This window comes from Excalfactoria chinensis, chromosome 11, assembly GCF_039878825.1.
Source record: "Excalfactoria chinensis isolate bCotChi1 chromosome 11, bCotChi1.hap2, whole genome shotgun sequence".
Taxonomy (NCBI): Eukaryota; Metazoa; Chordata; class Aves; order Galliformes; family Phasianidae; genus Excalfactoria; species Excalfactoria chinensis.
Window position 1 is genome coordinate 11,009,232 of NC_092835.1, and position 17,510 is coordinate 11,026,741.

General features: G+C 45.3%; 1 protein-coding gene across 1 annotated transcript; it reads right to left on the bottom strand.

Annotated features, from left to right (window-relative positions):
* Positions 1 to 1,458: 1,458 nt before the first annotated feature.
* Positions 1,459 to 4,783, bottom strand: POP4 (POP4 homolog, ribonuclease P/MRP subunit). The gene is made up of 8 exons (XM_072346588.1): positions 4,728 to 4,783; positions 4,002 to 4,166; positions 3,872 to 3,924; positions 3,520 to 3,743; positions 2,968 to 3,045; positions 2,712 to 2,773; positions 2,323 to 2,424; positions 1,459 to 1,850 (listed from the first exon to the last, which is right to left on the bottom strand). The coding sequence occupies exons 1-8, from the start codon at positions 4,729 to 4,731 to the stop codon at positions 1,714 to 1,716; spliced, it is 825 nt and encodes a 274-aa protein (XP_072202689.1). The 5' UTR covers positions 4,732 to 4,783; the 3' UTR covers positions 1,459 to 1,713.
* Between the last annotated feature and the right edge of the window lie 12,727 nt (positions 4,784 to 17,510).

Here is a 17,510-nt window from a genome sequence, read left to right on the forward strand (position 1 = left end):
TTAGGAACAATAAGGTGACTGGAACATTTTATTAAAAAACCTACATTTGGATGTTTGGAACACCTCAATGAGGTAAAAACGCCTCTTCAGGTGATTTAGCAACAGCAGTAAAGGTATTTTGAATGCTTTGGCTGTTCAGATCTCTTGTTAGGCTTCATTTGTCATCTGTGCTGCTCGCATCTAAGTACCTCAGAGACCTCTGAACACCTCTCCAGCTCTCTGCACTGTAAATAATTATTTCCTTACTGTTATTTATTGAAAGGGGCTGCTAAGCAGCACATCTTCCTGCCACTGAAGTAAAACTTAGAAAAATGTAAATAGCAATAGCTATGGAAAAGGCTGTTGTGCTCATCTGCATGTCCGTATGGCAGAATATGGTGCATCCTCTGCAGCACAATGAAATGGGATTGTGCCTAATTCCAATTTGTGTGTCATTGCCATTAATGATGCCTAGTTAAGACATCTATTAAAGGCCTTTAATTAACAGGACTATGCCAATAAAGTTCCATTAGCTTCCCTCTATTAATTTAATATTATAGGCATTTAACAGATGTCTTAATTAGATGTTATACTGATAGCTATAAGCAAAATGAAAATGAAGCCTTTGTCCTGCAGGGAAAGTTTCTACTGTCACATAAGCTTACTGCCAATTTGTTGATATTTCCTTGTGGATTCTCAGAGAAAGCTAAGGGATTTCAAAGGGAGAAGGGAGATACCTTGGGTGTAACAACTTCAGTGCTCAACTAAGTGCCTGTTATCTTTAAAGTTCTCATGAACAGAATCCAAGTCCTTGTTTAGTGACTGCAAGTAACTACAAGCTCAGAAGGAATCATGATTTTCTGCCTGTGAGGCACTGTCCTGATTGAAGCACCTGTGGTTTAAGACATGTCTTGCTTGTTTAAATGCATGTGCTCAGCTAGAGTTTTCACCTCCATCTTGTGCGTTTGCATTTTAACCATTACCCCAAACAATGGATTTTTTCCATTTGGTAGGTAATTCTATGGAAAAAAAGCATAAACAGTTCCAGACTACGATAAGAAAGTTACTGACCTTGGTATTTATCAGTCCTTGAAAGTCAGATACTGAAACATTCCCTAGTGTTTAGTGGAAAACAATCCAGAAAGCATTCTTGATAGTCATAGAAGGAGTCCTCATTGACCTGCCAGGAGATGATACCTTTTTCAGCATAAATCACCTTTGTTGCTGACTCAGTACACATGCAAGACATTTTTGCCCAATGCTCTCATTATAAGGTTTTTCAGTCTTGCATGGAAGCAGCTGAACAGGCAGCAATGGTTGATCCAGGAGCAATCACAGAGAAGAAGTTCCCAGCTGCAGTCTCCTTACACAGTGACAGGTGTTACTGCTGCCTTCTGAACGAAGTGGGCTCTGTAAGCAAGTTATAAAATATTCACTGAGCAAATATACAGTCAAAACAGAAACAGGAACCAGGTAATCTGTACTCAGTACTAATCACAAGTTTAATGAAAGGCAGAACATTACACACAAGTAACGAAAAGACACAACTAAGACTTCAGCAGTTTGACAGACTGCTTTAAAGACGAGAGAAACCAGTCATTCTTCAGTATGAAGAAACACTAGAAATATCTCAGCTAGTTAACTCTGTTTTTCAGTCTGCCAGAAAACCTGTTTTGTAAACTGAAGGAAAACAGCAGACATCTTAAGTAAGTTTCCTTTTGATTGGCTATGAAATCATAGGTCAATAGTTCCTTTCAACTTGAACTTCTTTGCAGACCGCTCACTTGCTCGAAGCTGGAACTTGCTTCCATAGATGTAGGAAATGAATCCATCAGTCTCAACGCTGAATACGTTGTTAATTTTGGGAACAACTGAAAAAAATGGAGAAGAAATTAGCATTATGAATAGATACTGGAGTACCAGGGAATACTATTCACATGCAGGCTTCAGGTTCATAACATTTCAAGGTTTTATACTGCAGTGTGAGAAATACAACTCAATACAGCCTGTACATTTAAGGCCCAAACTGCTGGAATTCAGTCCTTGTTCACAAGTATGCAGTACGAGTTGCAGAGAACAATCTACAGTGAATCAGATGAATGAACCATGTGCAAAATCATGTCATAAATCACTGGAAATGTGTTTTTGAATTACTTCTAAGATACATTTTTGGTACATTATTGGGCTTTTACATGGCAGATAAAGACATGAACTTCTGCCACTAAGCAAAGAATTATAAGCAGTGGTAAAGAACAATGTATGTGCTCGTACATTTGCTCAGAACTATTTGATAGATTCTCAGTAACTCACATTATAACAAGCACTGAGAACCGTCTGGCATACCTTTTAGTTTGTTGTCTTTAGTAATAATTTTGAAGACGTGTTTGAATTCCTGCAGGATTATTCCCGTTATCCCAACATAAGACGGACACTTTGATTTTGTGACTGAAAGAACAAGAATAGGCACATATTAGAATAAACTCGGGTGCAGCTGGTTTGCTGTTCCATTGTTGCCTCATCATTTTACAAGTCTGAGGTCGTAGTCTGAAGTAATTACAGTGATAACTGGTAGAGCAGTTGAAAAATTAAGCAGCACTAGTAAATGGAGAAAGACTCCAACACAATCACAATGATGTGATTCTAGAGTTGATACTGAAAGGAATTCAGTGAGCACCTGACACTCAAGAAAGTACAGCAAACTTCAGATAACTGCAGAATAAAGCAAACAATACCTGTAACAACAGCTCCGTGGAGGTCAGCTTTCAGCAGTTTGCTCTGAACCATCTGTGGTTGCCTTGAAGAAAAGGGTAGGATCAGGGAGGGAAAAAAATACATGGAACAGCATGTTTATAAGGTGTGACTGCAACTATAAAGCTTACAGAAACAGTATATATCCTTATTTAATAACTGACATTTAAATTTAATTGAATTACTTCTTGAAATACCTTAAAATCGGCAGTGGTTAGATTAGTAGACAGCTAAACTTACGCATCTGGTTTAAGTCCATAGCACAGGTCTCTGATGTACTGCTTCCAGAGTTCATGTAGTGGTAGAAAGAGTTCATATCTGCAGTTAGAAGGCAAATATTACACAACTTATTACAACTTAATTTATTAAAAAAAACAAACAAACCAACATTGTAGGTTGTTTTAGTAAGCAGAGTTAAGACTAAGAATTACAAATGCTATCAGCTGCACAGATCACTTAGTAAACTACTCCAAGTAACAGGTCTAGTTTTTCTTAAAGGAAAGCTGAATATGCTCCTAACAAGCCCAAGGGGGGGATGTGTTTAAGAGCATTCTGTTCCTCTTCCTCCCCTTGCTTCATTTTAGGAGCAGCACTGCCCTTACTTAGCATGTACTGGGTCAAGGAACATAATGCAGAATGGAGATTCTCTGGTTGCAGCCAGTTTGGGGATTAGAACTGACGTCACAGGTGGCAGTACGTAGGAAAGAATTGGTCAGGGATGAGCTTATCCAACAGGCAGCCCAGGTAACAGCCGTGCTGTGGTTTGGTGCCACAAAGCACACAAGCTCGTACCTCTGCTGCTCAGGCTCGATTTCAAACAGGCCCAGCTCCCGCCTCTGCTTGGCTGTGAAGGTTTTTGTTTTCCTTCTCTTTGGCTTCTTCCTTCTCCTGCAGTGGTGCTCCAGAACCACGGCCTTCCGCGTCAGCACGTCCTGGATGGCTTCATCCTTCTTCTTGGGCATGCTGCGCTTCAGGAAGGCGCTCACAAACGCTCTGGCCTCCTCTGACCCTTGGGGCTAAAGGCGTTTAAAAAGAGACTTTAAAATAGCCGTTATAGTTATATCAGAGCCGGGCAGCCCGCCGAGCTGAGGGCACCATGGCAGCAGCGGTGAGCAGACACGGTCGGGGTAAACGGGAGCGGTACCTGCAGGCGCAGCTCCTTCGCCGCCTCGCGGGGCAGCCCGCTGTACAGCACACCTGCGGGCAGAGAGCGGTGTCAGCCGGCCCCTTCTCATCATCCTCCTCCTCCCGTCCCGGCCCTTCGCCGTGCTCACCTTCCATCGCGGTGCTCCGGCGCAGGCGTGACGTGTGCGCGACCGGGGCGGGCCGGAGCGCGGCGCGTCGAGCGTGGCTGCGTTCCCCCCATTCCCCGCCGGTCCGGCAGAGGGCGCTGCAGGCGAGGCGGCCTACAGTGGTGCGCTGCGTGCTGGGAGCTCGGCCTGTAGTGCAAGGATACACATCCACTGCACGCAGCATCCCCCGCTCTTCCAAGGGGTTTGCCTCTTCCGGCCCTGCTGCACTCCCACACCTCTTGGACGGAGCGCAGCTGACCCTCATGCGGCACAGAGGTGCTGTGGAAGCAGTGCCACCAGCTCCTCAGCACAGCCGAGCGAGTCCAAGCACACATTAAAATAGAGAAGGTGTTTGTATTCCTGTCACAGGACGGGTATCAGCCGCACGTGTAACTAAGTGCCACCTGGGGAAGGAGGCTTACAGAGCTGCTCAGACAGAACGCAGGAAATGTGACCATTTTGTTGAGTGCTGCTGTGGAGCACAGAGGTACTAAAGCAGTACATAACAAGGAACAAAACTGCAGATAAGTGTGTGCATTTGTAGAGAAGAAAAAGCTGGTCCCTTCAGATTAATAAGCACAAGCACTGGTTGGTTTGTGTCACATCCAGAAAGATCAATGCAATGGAAAGGTGATACAAGAGCTGTAATGATGAAGGTTTTAATGCAATAGAAAGGTGTTATAAAGGAAGGAAAAAAGGACTGCTCACCCATCTCTGAAGATCTAAGGTCACAGGAACAGGCTTCACCAAGGAGGAATCTCCAACCAGAGATCCTTCCCTGATGGCAGTCAGCCCTTAAATGAGGTGTAAGAGGTGCAGCCAGGCTCCACCCTCCCACTCACAAAGCTGAATTGCCTTCACCTGTGCTGACCAGGTCCTTTCCCCAGGTGCTCAGTGGTTTGGTCTGGGACCGAACAGTTCCCATACAGTGTGTATGAAAGGTCTCTCGGCAGTGCAGGATGTTGCCACAGCAAACAGGTCCCTTGTTTTTACATAGCAGGGGCTCCTTGAGTTGTCATTGTTATTTAAGAACAGATCAGTTTTCATGAATGGAGTACCAGGATGAACGCTATGGGTCTTCAGGGCCGTATGAGTGCTCCTTGGCTGGATTTATGCTGCAGTTCCTAAGGCACTTAAGGGATTAATAGTCAAATCAGTGTTGGCGATGCCAGTGTAGTAAATCCAATGATCCAGGCTAAACAGGTGCCTGGGGAAGCCAGTCTCTTCCAACAGCTCTACATCTTCATTTCCTGATCTATCTTCAGAGACAGTGTCTGAGGAGCCGGGTCAGCTCGTTAGCGTGTCCCAGGGAAAGGGCTCTGAGCCAGGAGTGGGACTCAGTCAAATAAACATGGAAAAGAGCAGGAGGAAAAAGTAGAATACGTGGAAACAGATTTTATGGATCAAAAAGGAAGAGAAGGCTCAGAGAAATGAGGGAAGAGGAGTAAAAAGGGAATACGGAATAAAATCAAAGCAGAAATATGTAAACAGAAGTGCAAATAATTATCATGCATGTTTCTGAATGTGCGTTGGTACCTGCTCCACCTCTCAGAAGTGTCTTAGTCTCAGGCCTTTGAAACTTTGTACTTTTTCAAGTAAATCAGCATGCAAGCACAGTACAAGTTAATGGTGATATAAACCCCTAATATATATTACTTATTCCCCTTTGCAGGTAACATTGGTGTTTCTTATCCCATTAAGTCTGTGTATGGCTTTATTTATTGCTTTTTTAGTCTATCTATCTGTGTGTTTGTGAACACTCAACAGTGAACCACCATACATGTGTACAGTAGGGGGCCATGTTGCTTCGGCTGTCGGTGTGTTGAGTTACAGTGGGTGATGGGAGAAACGCGTGCAGGCCAAGGCAGTAACAGCAATGTCCTGGGGGAATTTCAGAGATGGGGAGCACAGAAAGCTACAAGTGAGCTGCAGGGTATCCAGCTGCAGAAAATAGAGGTGTTTGTATGATGTAAGAATGGAAGATCGTGGTGTTGCTTTATTTGCTTGTTGTTCAAGGGTAATCGTGAACTGAAGCTGGAGATGAGCAGAAGTGAAGTGATGTGTGTAGGAGGTGACTGGGCTGTAATCACAGATTGCTTTTCCTGATTGCAGCTGATACAAGAAACAGATACTGTGATTCTCCAGAAAGAGCATCTCAGCAAGCACTGCAGTTCTTAAGATCAGTGCAGTTTGTTCCTCTTGGCCAAGTTGTACTAGCAGTCCCATTTGGTCCCTCCGTACAGGTATACTGGTGAAAATAACTGCCGCTTTAAACTCCCCGATCTGATTTCCCTTACCCGAATACCAAGTTGTTAATACATTTCCCAGCTCCTTCCCCGCTCCTCGCCAGGGGGCAGCGCAGCACCGGGAGCGTGCCGGCCTGCTGCAGGGCTGCCTGTTGAGAGCTCCAGGCCCGCTCCTACACGGGGCACAGCACAGCTCTTACAGGTATTATCAGTCAAAAATTGCTTTGTCTTTGGAGAAAATGTGGCTGTTTGCAGCTTCTTGCAGCATACGGGGCTCCAGTTCTCGCGTACACCAACCAGCCTGTTTTACATCGCAGTAAATTTATCTGTGGAAGAAGGCTTTGGGGGAATTCATTTTCACCATAAGCTAAGCAAGTTGTGTGGTTTTTTTTATTATACCCCATCATCTTTTCCTTATCAAAATAATAAGCCACACCCTTCTTAAATAATGGGAGCCTGGCATACCTGATGGTAACTCCTGCAGAAGTGTGAACACTCTGCCTTGCGGGATGCTGAAAAGCAACACTTGCTCCCCAGCCATAACAAGGAGTCAGAAGCGGAGCTGCTGGCAGCTGATGTTGGGCTCCCCTGCGTGCTGAGCTCACGGCTGGTGCAGGCATGGCAGTGTGACAGACACCACTGCTGCTCCCCAGCACCTTGTATTTCTCATTACTAGCAGCAATCTGCAGCCACGTGTTAATCTGGGGCAGTCTGTCTTGGGGTTGTTATTTTTGCTGTCTTTAGTTTTTGAGTCTCGTTTAAATCTTGCCCAATGTTTTATTTTTAAACGTGGTAAATATTGGCTTGTATTGTGGTAGGGGTGCATGGCGCAAAATGAGTATTAAGTAAAAATGGTAAGGTAATAACGGTCACTGGCGCTATAGCAGATTGAATTGCTTAATGGTGTATTTTATTTGGTTTTGGTCAAACTACGCTAAATTAACATAAGATTTGAAGCATAAAAATGGAAAGGCTTGAGGCTCAAAAATATCCATTACATTGGATTTTTCATCAGTGAGAAGTTCATACCTTTTTCCTAGAAGACGGTTGTCAAACTCTGCAGGTCTGTGTGATAAGGTGTGGTTGTGTTGTTCACTGTGCACTTTCCCAATGGTAAGTTTTGGCCGAAGATACGTTACATCATCCCATGCATCTCACTGTAGGGCACAGGAGCCTGCCGTGCTGCTGGTGGCACTGGGAGAGCGTTCCCAGGGTGAGGGCAGCCCCTGCCCCATCAGCCGGCTGCAGCGTGGGGAGCTGGGCTGAAATCCCAGCAAATGTGAAAAGATTCATTAGTTAGAGACAAATTTCTCATCTTTGCTCCGTAACGAGGCATCCATCTCCGAGGCATCGCTAGCTGGCAAGGCCCTGTTCCTGCCATTCTCTTTCAAAGTAACACAATTAGGCTGTCAGGACTGACATTATTTTTAATAAAATGAGTCAGCTTGCACTGTCCTTGCCGGAGAGATGCATTTCCATGTCCACACTAATAAAGGTGTCAAATGCCAAGGCAGCCAGTATCTTTGGGTCTCGCTGGTTTGACTGTGTCTGTCACAATTCCTTAGTGTGCGCCGAGTCCTGCCCGCCTTACGTGTGTGTCCCTGGGAACCGGGGCTGAACAAGGTTAGCAAAAAGGCACTGCCCCCACAAAGCAGCTTCTGAAGAGCCTTGCAGTGATGGTGCAGCTGGCTGACCTGTTGTGTCATGGCCGCCAGCACCAGAGCTGTGTGCTGAGCTGCTGGCGAAGGGGGGGTGGCAGCAAGCCTTGCTGTTGGGGGAGTGCTTACAGGGCACAGTATGGGGCACCTGGGATAGCTGTAACAGCAGCAGTGCCTGTACTGGGAACTCAGGTAGGCTGGGGTTATTTGGGTGTTGGTTGTAAATGTATTAGTTTTTTATGACCAATTATAACGGTGTTGGTGGCAGTGGAACAACTAGCCCAGAACATGGTGGAAGAATTCAGGCAGATCCCACTCAGCGGAGTGCAGCTGATGGCACCGATCTGTATGCTGGGGAGCCACGCTGTATTTCCATGTTTGTGTAGGAGGAATAAAGGAAAGGAGACACATCAAAGGAGCTGATGGGTTTGCCTTCTGCTGTGGGCATGCTCATTAGGAAGGGTGCTCAGGGCGGCTGCCAGGACCCAATGGAAGGCTTTCATCTCCCTGTGTGCAATCTGATTTCCTCTGAAGTTCAGGTGTGTGCCGGGCAGTGAGAGGGTTAATGCTGCTGTGCCGCTTTGATAACTGAACAGACCAAAAACGCCTGTTTGAGTTCAGTGCTTCAGTAAGAACCTTTACAAAAAGAGCAACACAAAACCCCGCAGCCTCGTACAACAGAAAATACTTTGTCCATCTCTTCGGGAGAAATCTGATAAACCAGGGTGAGAGGCAGGTGTCCAAGGAGATAAAAGTAATAACTGTGGCCATGGTTCTGGAGAGAGCTAGCCTGTCAGGCAGTTAATTAAATGAAGTTCCCGCTCAGGAAATGCTGGAAGCTAATAGATATACGGCAATTCATTCGCCTTAGCAATATATGTTAATTTTAGCACGAGATGAATTTATATATTTTGCAGTGGGGAAGAGCTGGGAGGCAGGCTTTCATCCTGACAGCTGTGGGCTTTTTCAGAAGGCAGAGACTGCTGAGCGCTTTGTACTCCCAAAAACAGAACAGGGGGTGAGAATGGGTGAGAGAACCGTTTCGATTTAGGCAGGGCCTCTAAACAGAAGTAACTAATTGCAGACCCGTAACTGAGTTGACCCATGTTTGCCATTGCCATGGGTCAGTGAGCACAGAGCTGTGGCTAACAAACACCTTGAGCCCGAGTCTCTTCTGCGTTAGCCTAGCTTAAAAGGATTTTCCTCTGTGTTACGTTAGTGTGAAATTAGGACTGCTGCAATGGCACACAGCACTTAAGGTCGAGGATGCTTTGGTGGAAGCACAGAGGAGATGCAGTGCAGGGGTAAGGATTCCATGATTCAGTGACTCTATTCTATGAGTGCCTTGTATGTAAAACCGCTCCTGCAGCCAGAATTTGGGGTGGGCTGTTGCTGGGGGTAACGATGAAGTCTCTGTCAGGGTTCCCAGCAGCTCTGGCATTGCAGCACTTGCTGCTGAGCTGCCTGACTCCCCCTGGTTTGTGGCAGTGTGTTGTGGAGCAGTTCTGTGGTGTGTGTAAGGCCTCAAGCAGCCAGTCCCCTCTTGGTGCTCCCAGGTGCAGCACCGAGGGCACCACTATAGTTGTTTCAACTTGGAAACACGCTGCAGCACAGCAGGCTGCTTTCTGAAAACAGAATCCTCTGATCTGTGAAATTATCAGCAGTGAGACTGCAGAGCAGAACACAGGTATTAGTTTATTTTCGTCTGGTTTTTTGTTTGTTGATTTGTTTGTTTTGTGGCAGAATACTCCCTTGCCCTTCAGCATGATTACAGCCCACTTAGCAACAGTTCTTTTACAGTTCTTTTTGAATCTCAGACCTATTTTGGAACAGTCATAAGCAAGATGCGTTTCTTTTCAGAGCCCGGTGCAGTCAGTCCAAGGGTAAACTTTATTTAACAAAAAGCATCGTTCCAGTTCAGTGCACACTGTGAAATTACAGACCCGTTTAAAGCAAAATACAAACAGTGCAGGGCAGGGTCAGGAAGGAGGATAATGACATCTGCTGCAAAGAGCGTTCGGCAACCACCTTCAAATTTTAAGTTTCTGTAAGACATTTTTCCTTTTCTGTATAGTTATGCAAAAGAATGGAACTAAAAGAAATGTACCGGATGCTGAAAGCAAGCTTGAGGCTTGTTCAGGCACACAAATTCCAGGTGGAGACGTTACAAATGATGTTTCAGATGGCAGCGGATTGCAGAGCTGTGTGCTCTTTCCTCATGTCATGGATGGGGCCGGGTTTGTGCCCCTGCCCAGGTGTAGCTGCAGGGCAGTGCCTACCCTGGGAGCCCTGTCTGTGCCAGTCTCGCATTGCAGCCACTGTTCTGATCCCACAAAATCCAGCTCCATCCTTTTGGCTCCAGACTGCAGCTGTCAAAATGCACTTTTTTTTTTTTTAATGGGAAAAAGGGTTGCTACCAGCTCCTTGTAATAATACTTGAAATATACTTTGCTCTTGCCACCCTTGCTAAAGCGACTGCTTTCTACTTTGTCTTCCAGGCACTGTGTTCTGCTCCTGCTCTGCGGGAACCCTGACAGCACAAGCAAAATGAAGGAAGGTGAGCTAGAAAAAAAGCCCTCTGTAGAGCCTGGGGAATTACCTGTGGCCCCTTGAGATTACTGAAGAGACCTAGAGAGGTTTTAAGATGCTTCAGGGCATTGCTTCAGCGTATCTCTGTCTCGACACTACTGAATCCTGCTGAGCCCTGAAAAACTATTTGAAGGAGGTGGTGCTTACGGTTGGCCTTTTCCTGTAAGTTAACAACAATAATGATGCAGTTGTTTCACCTATTGTCTTTCATGTAAAAATCCCAAGCTCCAGAGCTGGCCCCCTTTTTGCTGGTCACACGCTTAGGGTCGGTTCTGGGGGTAGAAAAGGGGAATGTTCAAGTTGCAAGTGAAGATACATTACCTGAAAATGATGGCTCAAATTGTGCTCCAGCTTGGTAGCACTCAGAAATTCTTGTACTCCAAACACAGGCAGCCAACAAACAAACCAGTCTGAGGCTTTTTTCTCCCCGAGCATTGGAGGAGGTGTTTCTGCTCACCTCAAGCACGCTTCAGACACAGCACAGCACTCACTGCAGCTCCACTTCAGGGTCGTGGGGCTGCCAAGGGCTGAGGGCTCCAACTGGCTGAGCCTCACACATGGCAATGTGATTTACTAAACCACTAAGATATTGGGTCAGCCTTGTAAATCATTTTAATTATTTCACTAAACAGGTTGTGGAGATAGATCAATAGAAAATATGGCGTTTAGGCTCACAATGCTGCACATTCATTATGGGAATGTAATTATATTAACTGATTTAGGATCTAATAATAACTGAAAATAACAATTTAATAGAAGCCTTCCAATCCTGAACTCTGAAAGGAGGATACAGCTGTACACAAGCTACACATTTTAATCTCAGTCAACTATACGTAGCAATTTTTTGACTCAGAGAAATGTCAGTCAAGTGCAAGTAACTTGCAGAACTGCAGCAAATATTGCATTGTAATAAGGTAGAACTTTTGAACAGCATTGTTACATACTGGCAGGGCCACATGAACCAGTCACATGAAAAATAAGAAAATGCGTTGCAGATCTTACACATTAGGAGCTGTTTTCCACTTGCAATTCCCATTGCCGTGAGACCAGTTTGTGCTGCTGGGCTAGAAGGCTGTGCACTTCTCTCAAGATGTTGGGTTTGGTCCAAAACAACTGAATAAAAATATACTGTGTATATATGTGAAATATTTATGGAAAGAACCTAATCTCTCCCGTGCAGTGATAGCCAGGTGCTACCATTCATTAGTCAGGGTCAGCATTTCTCTGTTACAGTTATTACTGTGGCTACACTGAATTTCGTTCCCTGTGTCCCGATTTTTGTTAATGTGTGCACAGGAGTCACCTGTGCTGTTTAAAGTATTTTCTTTGGAAATAAGCTGTACATTGTGGCTATTTAATGCCTTAACGGCCATTGACTGAGTATACTGAACCAAGCAGCCACAACTTGGGCAGAATTTAAGCTACATTCAGATAGTGCGCCTGTGTTACCTGCTCTTTTGAAAGCCTGCAGCCTGCAGATAGGCAGTAGTCACATCAGCTATCTGCACTCTGTTTTGCAGGGGGAGGTAAGCTTTTCTTTAAGCCCTCAGGCTAGATAGCATTTGAATTATGCACTTTATCACACCGCAGTTAGGTAGAGATGCATGGCAAAAATCATTATCGGTGAGTTTATTTGGGAAAACGCCTTATTTTGCTATTTGGTTCAGTATGTGAAGGAAAAAACCTGCAGTTTTTTCCTGACTTAGGGGAGCTTGTTTTAGAGCAGAGTGAAAGTTTGAGCCACGGGCAAATTGTGCTGCTCCTGCTTATTCAGCTGTCTCCTTGAGCTGAGCTCCATCCAGCTGCTTTGGGAACACGGGCTGCTCAAATAAAAGTAAATGGCTTTGGCATGACCGCAGAACCGGTGTCAGTGCATTCCCTGCACAGGCTGTCCGCTGCCTCCTACTTCAGTGATCCTGCAGCAGGTGAGGTTTAGTGTCTGCAGGTAAACGCTCTGTGCAGCCTCCTGCATCACCTCCTCCCTCACCATTTTGTAACTGCATTCCCAGCTGTAAACAACAGATCAGACGCAGGTTTTTCTCTAAATGTCAGCAGCAACAGAAGAGCTCTGGATAAAGGGAAACGTGCTGTGTGGAACACATGGTGTTTTCATGGCGCTGAACACTGAGCAGTGCTTTCTCTGGTGCTGCTCCAAGAAATGGCAGTGGTAAGGTCTGAATTACCCCTGGGTGATGTCTTAAACTTAGCTGACTTTTCTATGCACATTCATACGACCATGTTGACAAATGCTTTCTGAACCCAGCAAAGCTCCAGGTATTTGCTTTTGAGATGATTTCTTCTAGTGAAATACTTGAGTCTAGAGTAAGCAGGATAACACCTATCTAGTTTCAAAATAATTAACTCCTGGGTTAATGAAGGGATTTTATGTTCTTGAAATATATTGATTTTTTAACTTTAGACTTTGTACACTGTAGCAACTTGAATTCAATTTCAGTGCTTCAGTCTTGCTGTTAAATCATACTGCAGGTGTGCACCATGTGTTTCTGCGCTCCTCTTTGCTTTTGTTTGAGCTCCCACAGTTCTGGATGCAGAGGTGAGGCTTTATTCTTCATCTCTCTACATGATGAAGAAACTGCAAGGTGGCCAAACCAACAAACTCACAACTGGATCAGTGCACCAGTACATACTTAATATGGGTTTTTTTTCTGCCTTGTCAAACCCTGCTTACTTCCCTGGGGACTGAAATGCCAGTATTATTGATTATTAAAGGAGCCATACAAAAGAATTCACTAAGTAAGGAGTTCCACTGCTGACTGCAGTAGGAACTGAAGCTAGCTCGTCCACAAAGCTCAACCAGCAACTTAACCATAATGTGAGGTTTGTTTTGACTGGGGCTGCAATTAGCACCTTGCTGTGCATTTAACTTACAGCGGTTTCATACCGCTGTACTATAAAAGTTGACATCATATCTAAGCACTCCATAAATCGATTACGTTTTCATCATTATTTGCAGCAATAAATGACTGTGTTTTTACTGTCCTGCACTGCATTAGCAGAGATGAAAGAGAAATGTGACTGTGTTTGGTAAAGATCATGGATTAACTAGTGTTTCTTTAATCAGCTTGTACATTTTCATTGTTGCATTTGATAGTTTAGTCTTTAGCCTGTCTTGCAGTCTTTCTTGCAGCCTTTCTTGACTTTTCCTCAAGGCAGTGGGTATCCCTGACAGGCACAGTTCAGTCTAGACCTCCACTCAGCTACTATTCTTTGGCCTGAGATGTGAATGCATGCCCTGTGTCCTTGCCCAAAGAATTTTCAGCACTCCCAAGTAAGTGCAGCTCCCCAGCTGACACACTGCTCAGCCTAGCTGGGGCAAGGCACGCTGATTCGGCGCTTCCAGCTTTCCAGAGCTCAGAGCAATGTATGTTCATGTGCGATAAAATAAAAGCGTGGGTTGTTTCGACAACATCTCAGTTCCTCTTGGAAGTCACAGAACTGCTCAGCTTCAAGTACCGAAAGCAGGCTTTAAACTCCTCAGGCAGTTGAAGATCTAACACAGGTGGCTTTTCCTTGTGCTTCTGCTGCCTTTGCTGGCTCCAGGCTGGGGAGGAGCAGGTGGCTCTCCTTCCAGAACACTGTGAGAGGCTGAGAGGCTCCTGGGATGCACCAGCCACAGCTCTGGGAACCTGGCAGTTCAGCCCCTGCCACCATCCATTAGTACAGAGGGGATCTGGGTAAGCTGAGAAGAAAAACCGAGTCACTCATCACACTGGTAATGCTATAGAGACCCCAGAGGATTCAATCTCCAGGTATAACTCTTAGTGCCTTCTCCAGTTCCTCAGAGCGATGACTGCCAAAGGCTGCCTAGTGCCATGGGAGGCCACACACCCCAAGACATAACTGAGGTATTACACCCTTGTGTTCATTTCTAGGTGCCAATCCAACTCGCTGCTCTTCTAGGGGGGAGGGAATGAGACAGACCCCCCTTCTTACACACTCTGACAGCGCAGAAGCTCCCATGGGGCCAATGACACATTTTTTGATCTGCAAAGAGCAGCTGATTGATGACACCGTGACACAGTCGGTCACACGGATCACTTCTGACAACTCTGGAAGCACTGAAATGCAGCTGTCCAGGACAAGTAAATAAATTACAGCTTATGCTCTAAGAAGAGGCTGTGACATGGAAATTTAGAGCTAAATCTTATGTTTACGGTAGACTGAGCATCTTTGAGTTATTTAGTGAGACCCCATTCATTTAATTTTTATTAAAGATGATTTTACATATGAGATTTAAGAATCAATAACAGGAAGACAAATCTATAGCCAACAACTAGGACAATCCATCAACGGTCCTCTTTGATTCAGCTTTTAATATAACTGATTTGTTTAGTATGCTGATAATGGCTGTGATTATTATAAGGTTAGCAGGCAACAAAAGTAAAACAGAAAACTCCAGTTCATTGGTTAACACCAGCATAAGAAATGGCCATTTTTTCCAGTCATGTTTTGTATCGTCACTGATGCAGACCTCAACCAAATTACTTTTCCTGGCTGGTTCTATTTACAGTAAAATCCATCTTGTTCTTAAGAGACGTTGTTGGGTTTCAGAAACATCATCTAAAAAAGAATGCCACCCTTCCTTTCTGCCCTGCCAAGCCCAGGGCTGTGCAGCACAGGAGGGCACCACAAGCCCTTGTGCCTTGCTGGGTTTCTCATGGCCTTACTCCCACTCGCTTCACTTCAGGCTGTGATGTAACTGCAGCTCCTGTGTGGATTAAAGCCAAACACCTCCCCTGCATGCAGCCCCCAGCTCTGCCTTGGGGCATTTTGCTAGGGAACAAAAACACTGGAGAAGCCCAAAATTGTGAAAAGAAAATCCCACATCTTTTCCTTCTAGTCAGTGAGTATTTACCATCCAAGCTCTCTTTGTAAGCAATAATTTGTGTGTACTGGTATATTAGCTGCCACACAAGGCTTGGTTCCTCCCTTACCTGGTGGTGCAGATGCCCGGGGCTGCACCGGGCTGCAGGGCTGAGGGCTGGGAGAGCCCATCCGCTCTGGGGAAGGGCAGCCGTTGGAAGCAGGCAGCACATTCACTGCAATTTCATATTCCCACTACGCCCCTCCAATCAGTCTTTGCTAAAAGGCATTAATTAAGACTTTAGCATTTTTGATCCCATCAATTTTCTCTTCTTTATTAAATAGATGTACTGGGGGGAGCTTGACTAATAACCGCCCGAAGTTTAAGGGTAATGAATCAATGAACTTGGGCAGCCTCTGGCTAAGCATGAAATTTACCGTGTAGTAACAAATGCAGCAGAGGCAGCTCATACATTAACCAGCCCAGTTCTGACACGCAACTTTGGGAGCATGTTATTTATTTACTTAGTAGTGCCACATGAGATGAGGCTCCAAAATGTTTTACAGCAGAAATGAAACAAATGGCACAGTTAGTTTCCTGCACTCTGCTCCCCCATCCTTCCCCTCTGTGTGTTGCGTACCTGGCAGTCGGCAGTTCTGCTTTTTTCCTTGCAAGGTCTTGGCATCTTGAAGGTGATCCGTGTGGTGTAAAATCTGCTTTTGTTCCACGTCTTTTTACATGCGCATGGCTCTAACATTAGATCTATTACGCTGTTGTAAATCCATTCATTTTTGTTGAAATCCATTAACTTGCAGTGAATTTATAGCAGTATAACTGTGAGCAAACTATGGCTGATGGCACAGGCTGGAAATATTACAAGGAAAAGTGCAAAGTTCTATTGATTTTCTCTCAGGAAAAATGTGTGTTTCCTTATGATTATATTACAGATGACTCAGCTCTGGCCCCTAGCAGCCATCGCTCACACTTCCCAGCTCAGCCACCACTGGTGTTGCAGGCGTGCTGTCTCCTGCTGTAAGGAGCAGGGGCCAGGGGCTGCCTCCCCCCTGCTGCCTGGGGACGTGGCCAGGCTACTGCCAGCACTGGAGGAGCTCCTGCCTGGCTCCATGCTGCACTGCTCTGCCTCTCGATGGCTCTGCAGTCCGAGCACTTACTCCTAATCGATTCTGACAGCAGACACCAGTAGGAACGCCGAGATTTATGAAAGAGCAAGAACTGCCACTAGCCTCTGTCCATTAAGGGTACAGCAAAAACTGCCTTTGCCCTTTGTAAATATAATCAGCAGAAGTGAGGCAGCTGCCCTTTTCAGAAGGGCAAAGCACTCAGGACAGATGTTTTAGTAAAAGCCCTTCACGCACTCACAAGCAGTAAGGCTACCAGTTCTGTTCTTCTTTCCCAGCCAAATTTTTCTCATTCCATTGAGTGCTCCTGAAAGACCAAATTACATACCAAAGTTGCAGCCTGTCTTCTCAGCTTGTCGTTTCCCCACACGTGGACTGGGTATTGGCAAAACAAAGCTGAATGAAATGTAGAAACCGAGACCCTGAAACCTGAAGGATCCCTTCCTTGTGCTTCTGAAGGTCAAGGCAGGTTCTCTTGGCAGGGCGCTGTCTTGCTGAAGTTCTCTTGTTTGCTGGGAGTGAGTGATCTCTGCATGTGTGCTCTTCAGCGGAAGGAAAAGCAGCCTATTGGTTGTTAGATTTCTCATCAGAGCCTCAGGTTATTGTTTAGTCCTGAGGTTGTACTGCGAGTGAATGAGAATACAGCAATTGTTATTCCTGCAGCAGCATACAGTTCTGATCTCAGAGAAGAACAATGCTGCACTTAGTTGCAGGTTTAACACTTTTTCACCTTCAATATGATTAATCAAGATCAAAATGACCTTGTTAATTCTTCTCCTTTTGCTGCACACAGAACTTCCAGGTTCACTCACCTACACAGGTAACAGTACAGTATGGAGGGAATGACAAATGCAAGATAATGCATTTCCTCCCAGGTTTTCTGCAAAGCATGCAGTTTGCAATTCAAGAAACAACACAGCCTGTTAATGATGAAACAAAAGTATTGGGGCAAAGCAGCTGATCTCGTTACCAACAGACCAGGCTGAGGTACAGTCAAAATGAATAGAAGCATCACTGTTCACTCCTAGACAGGC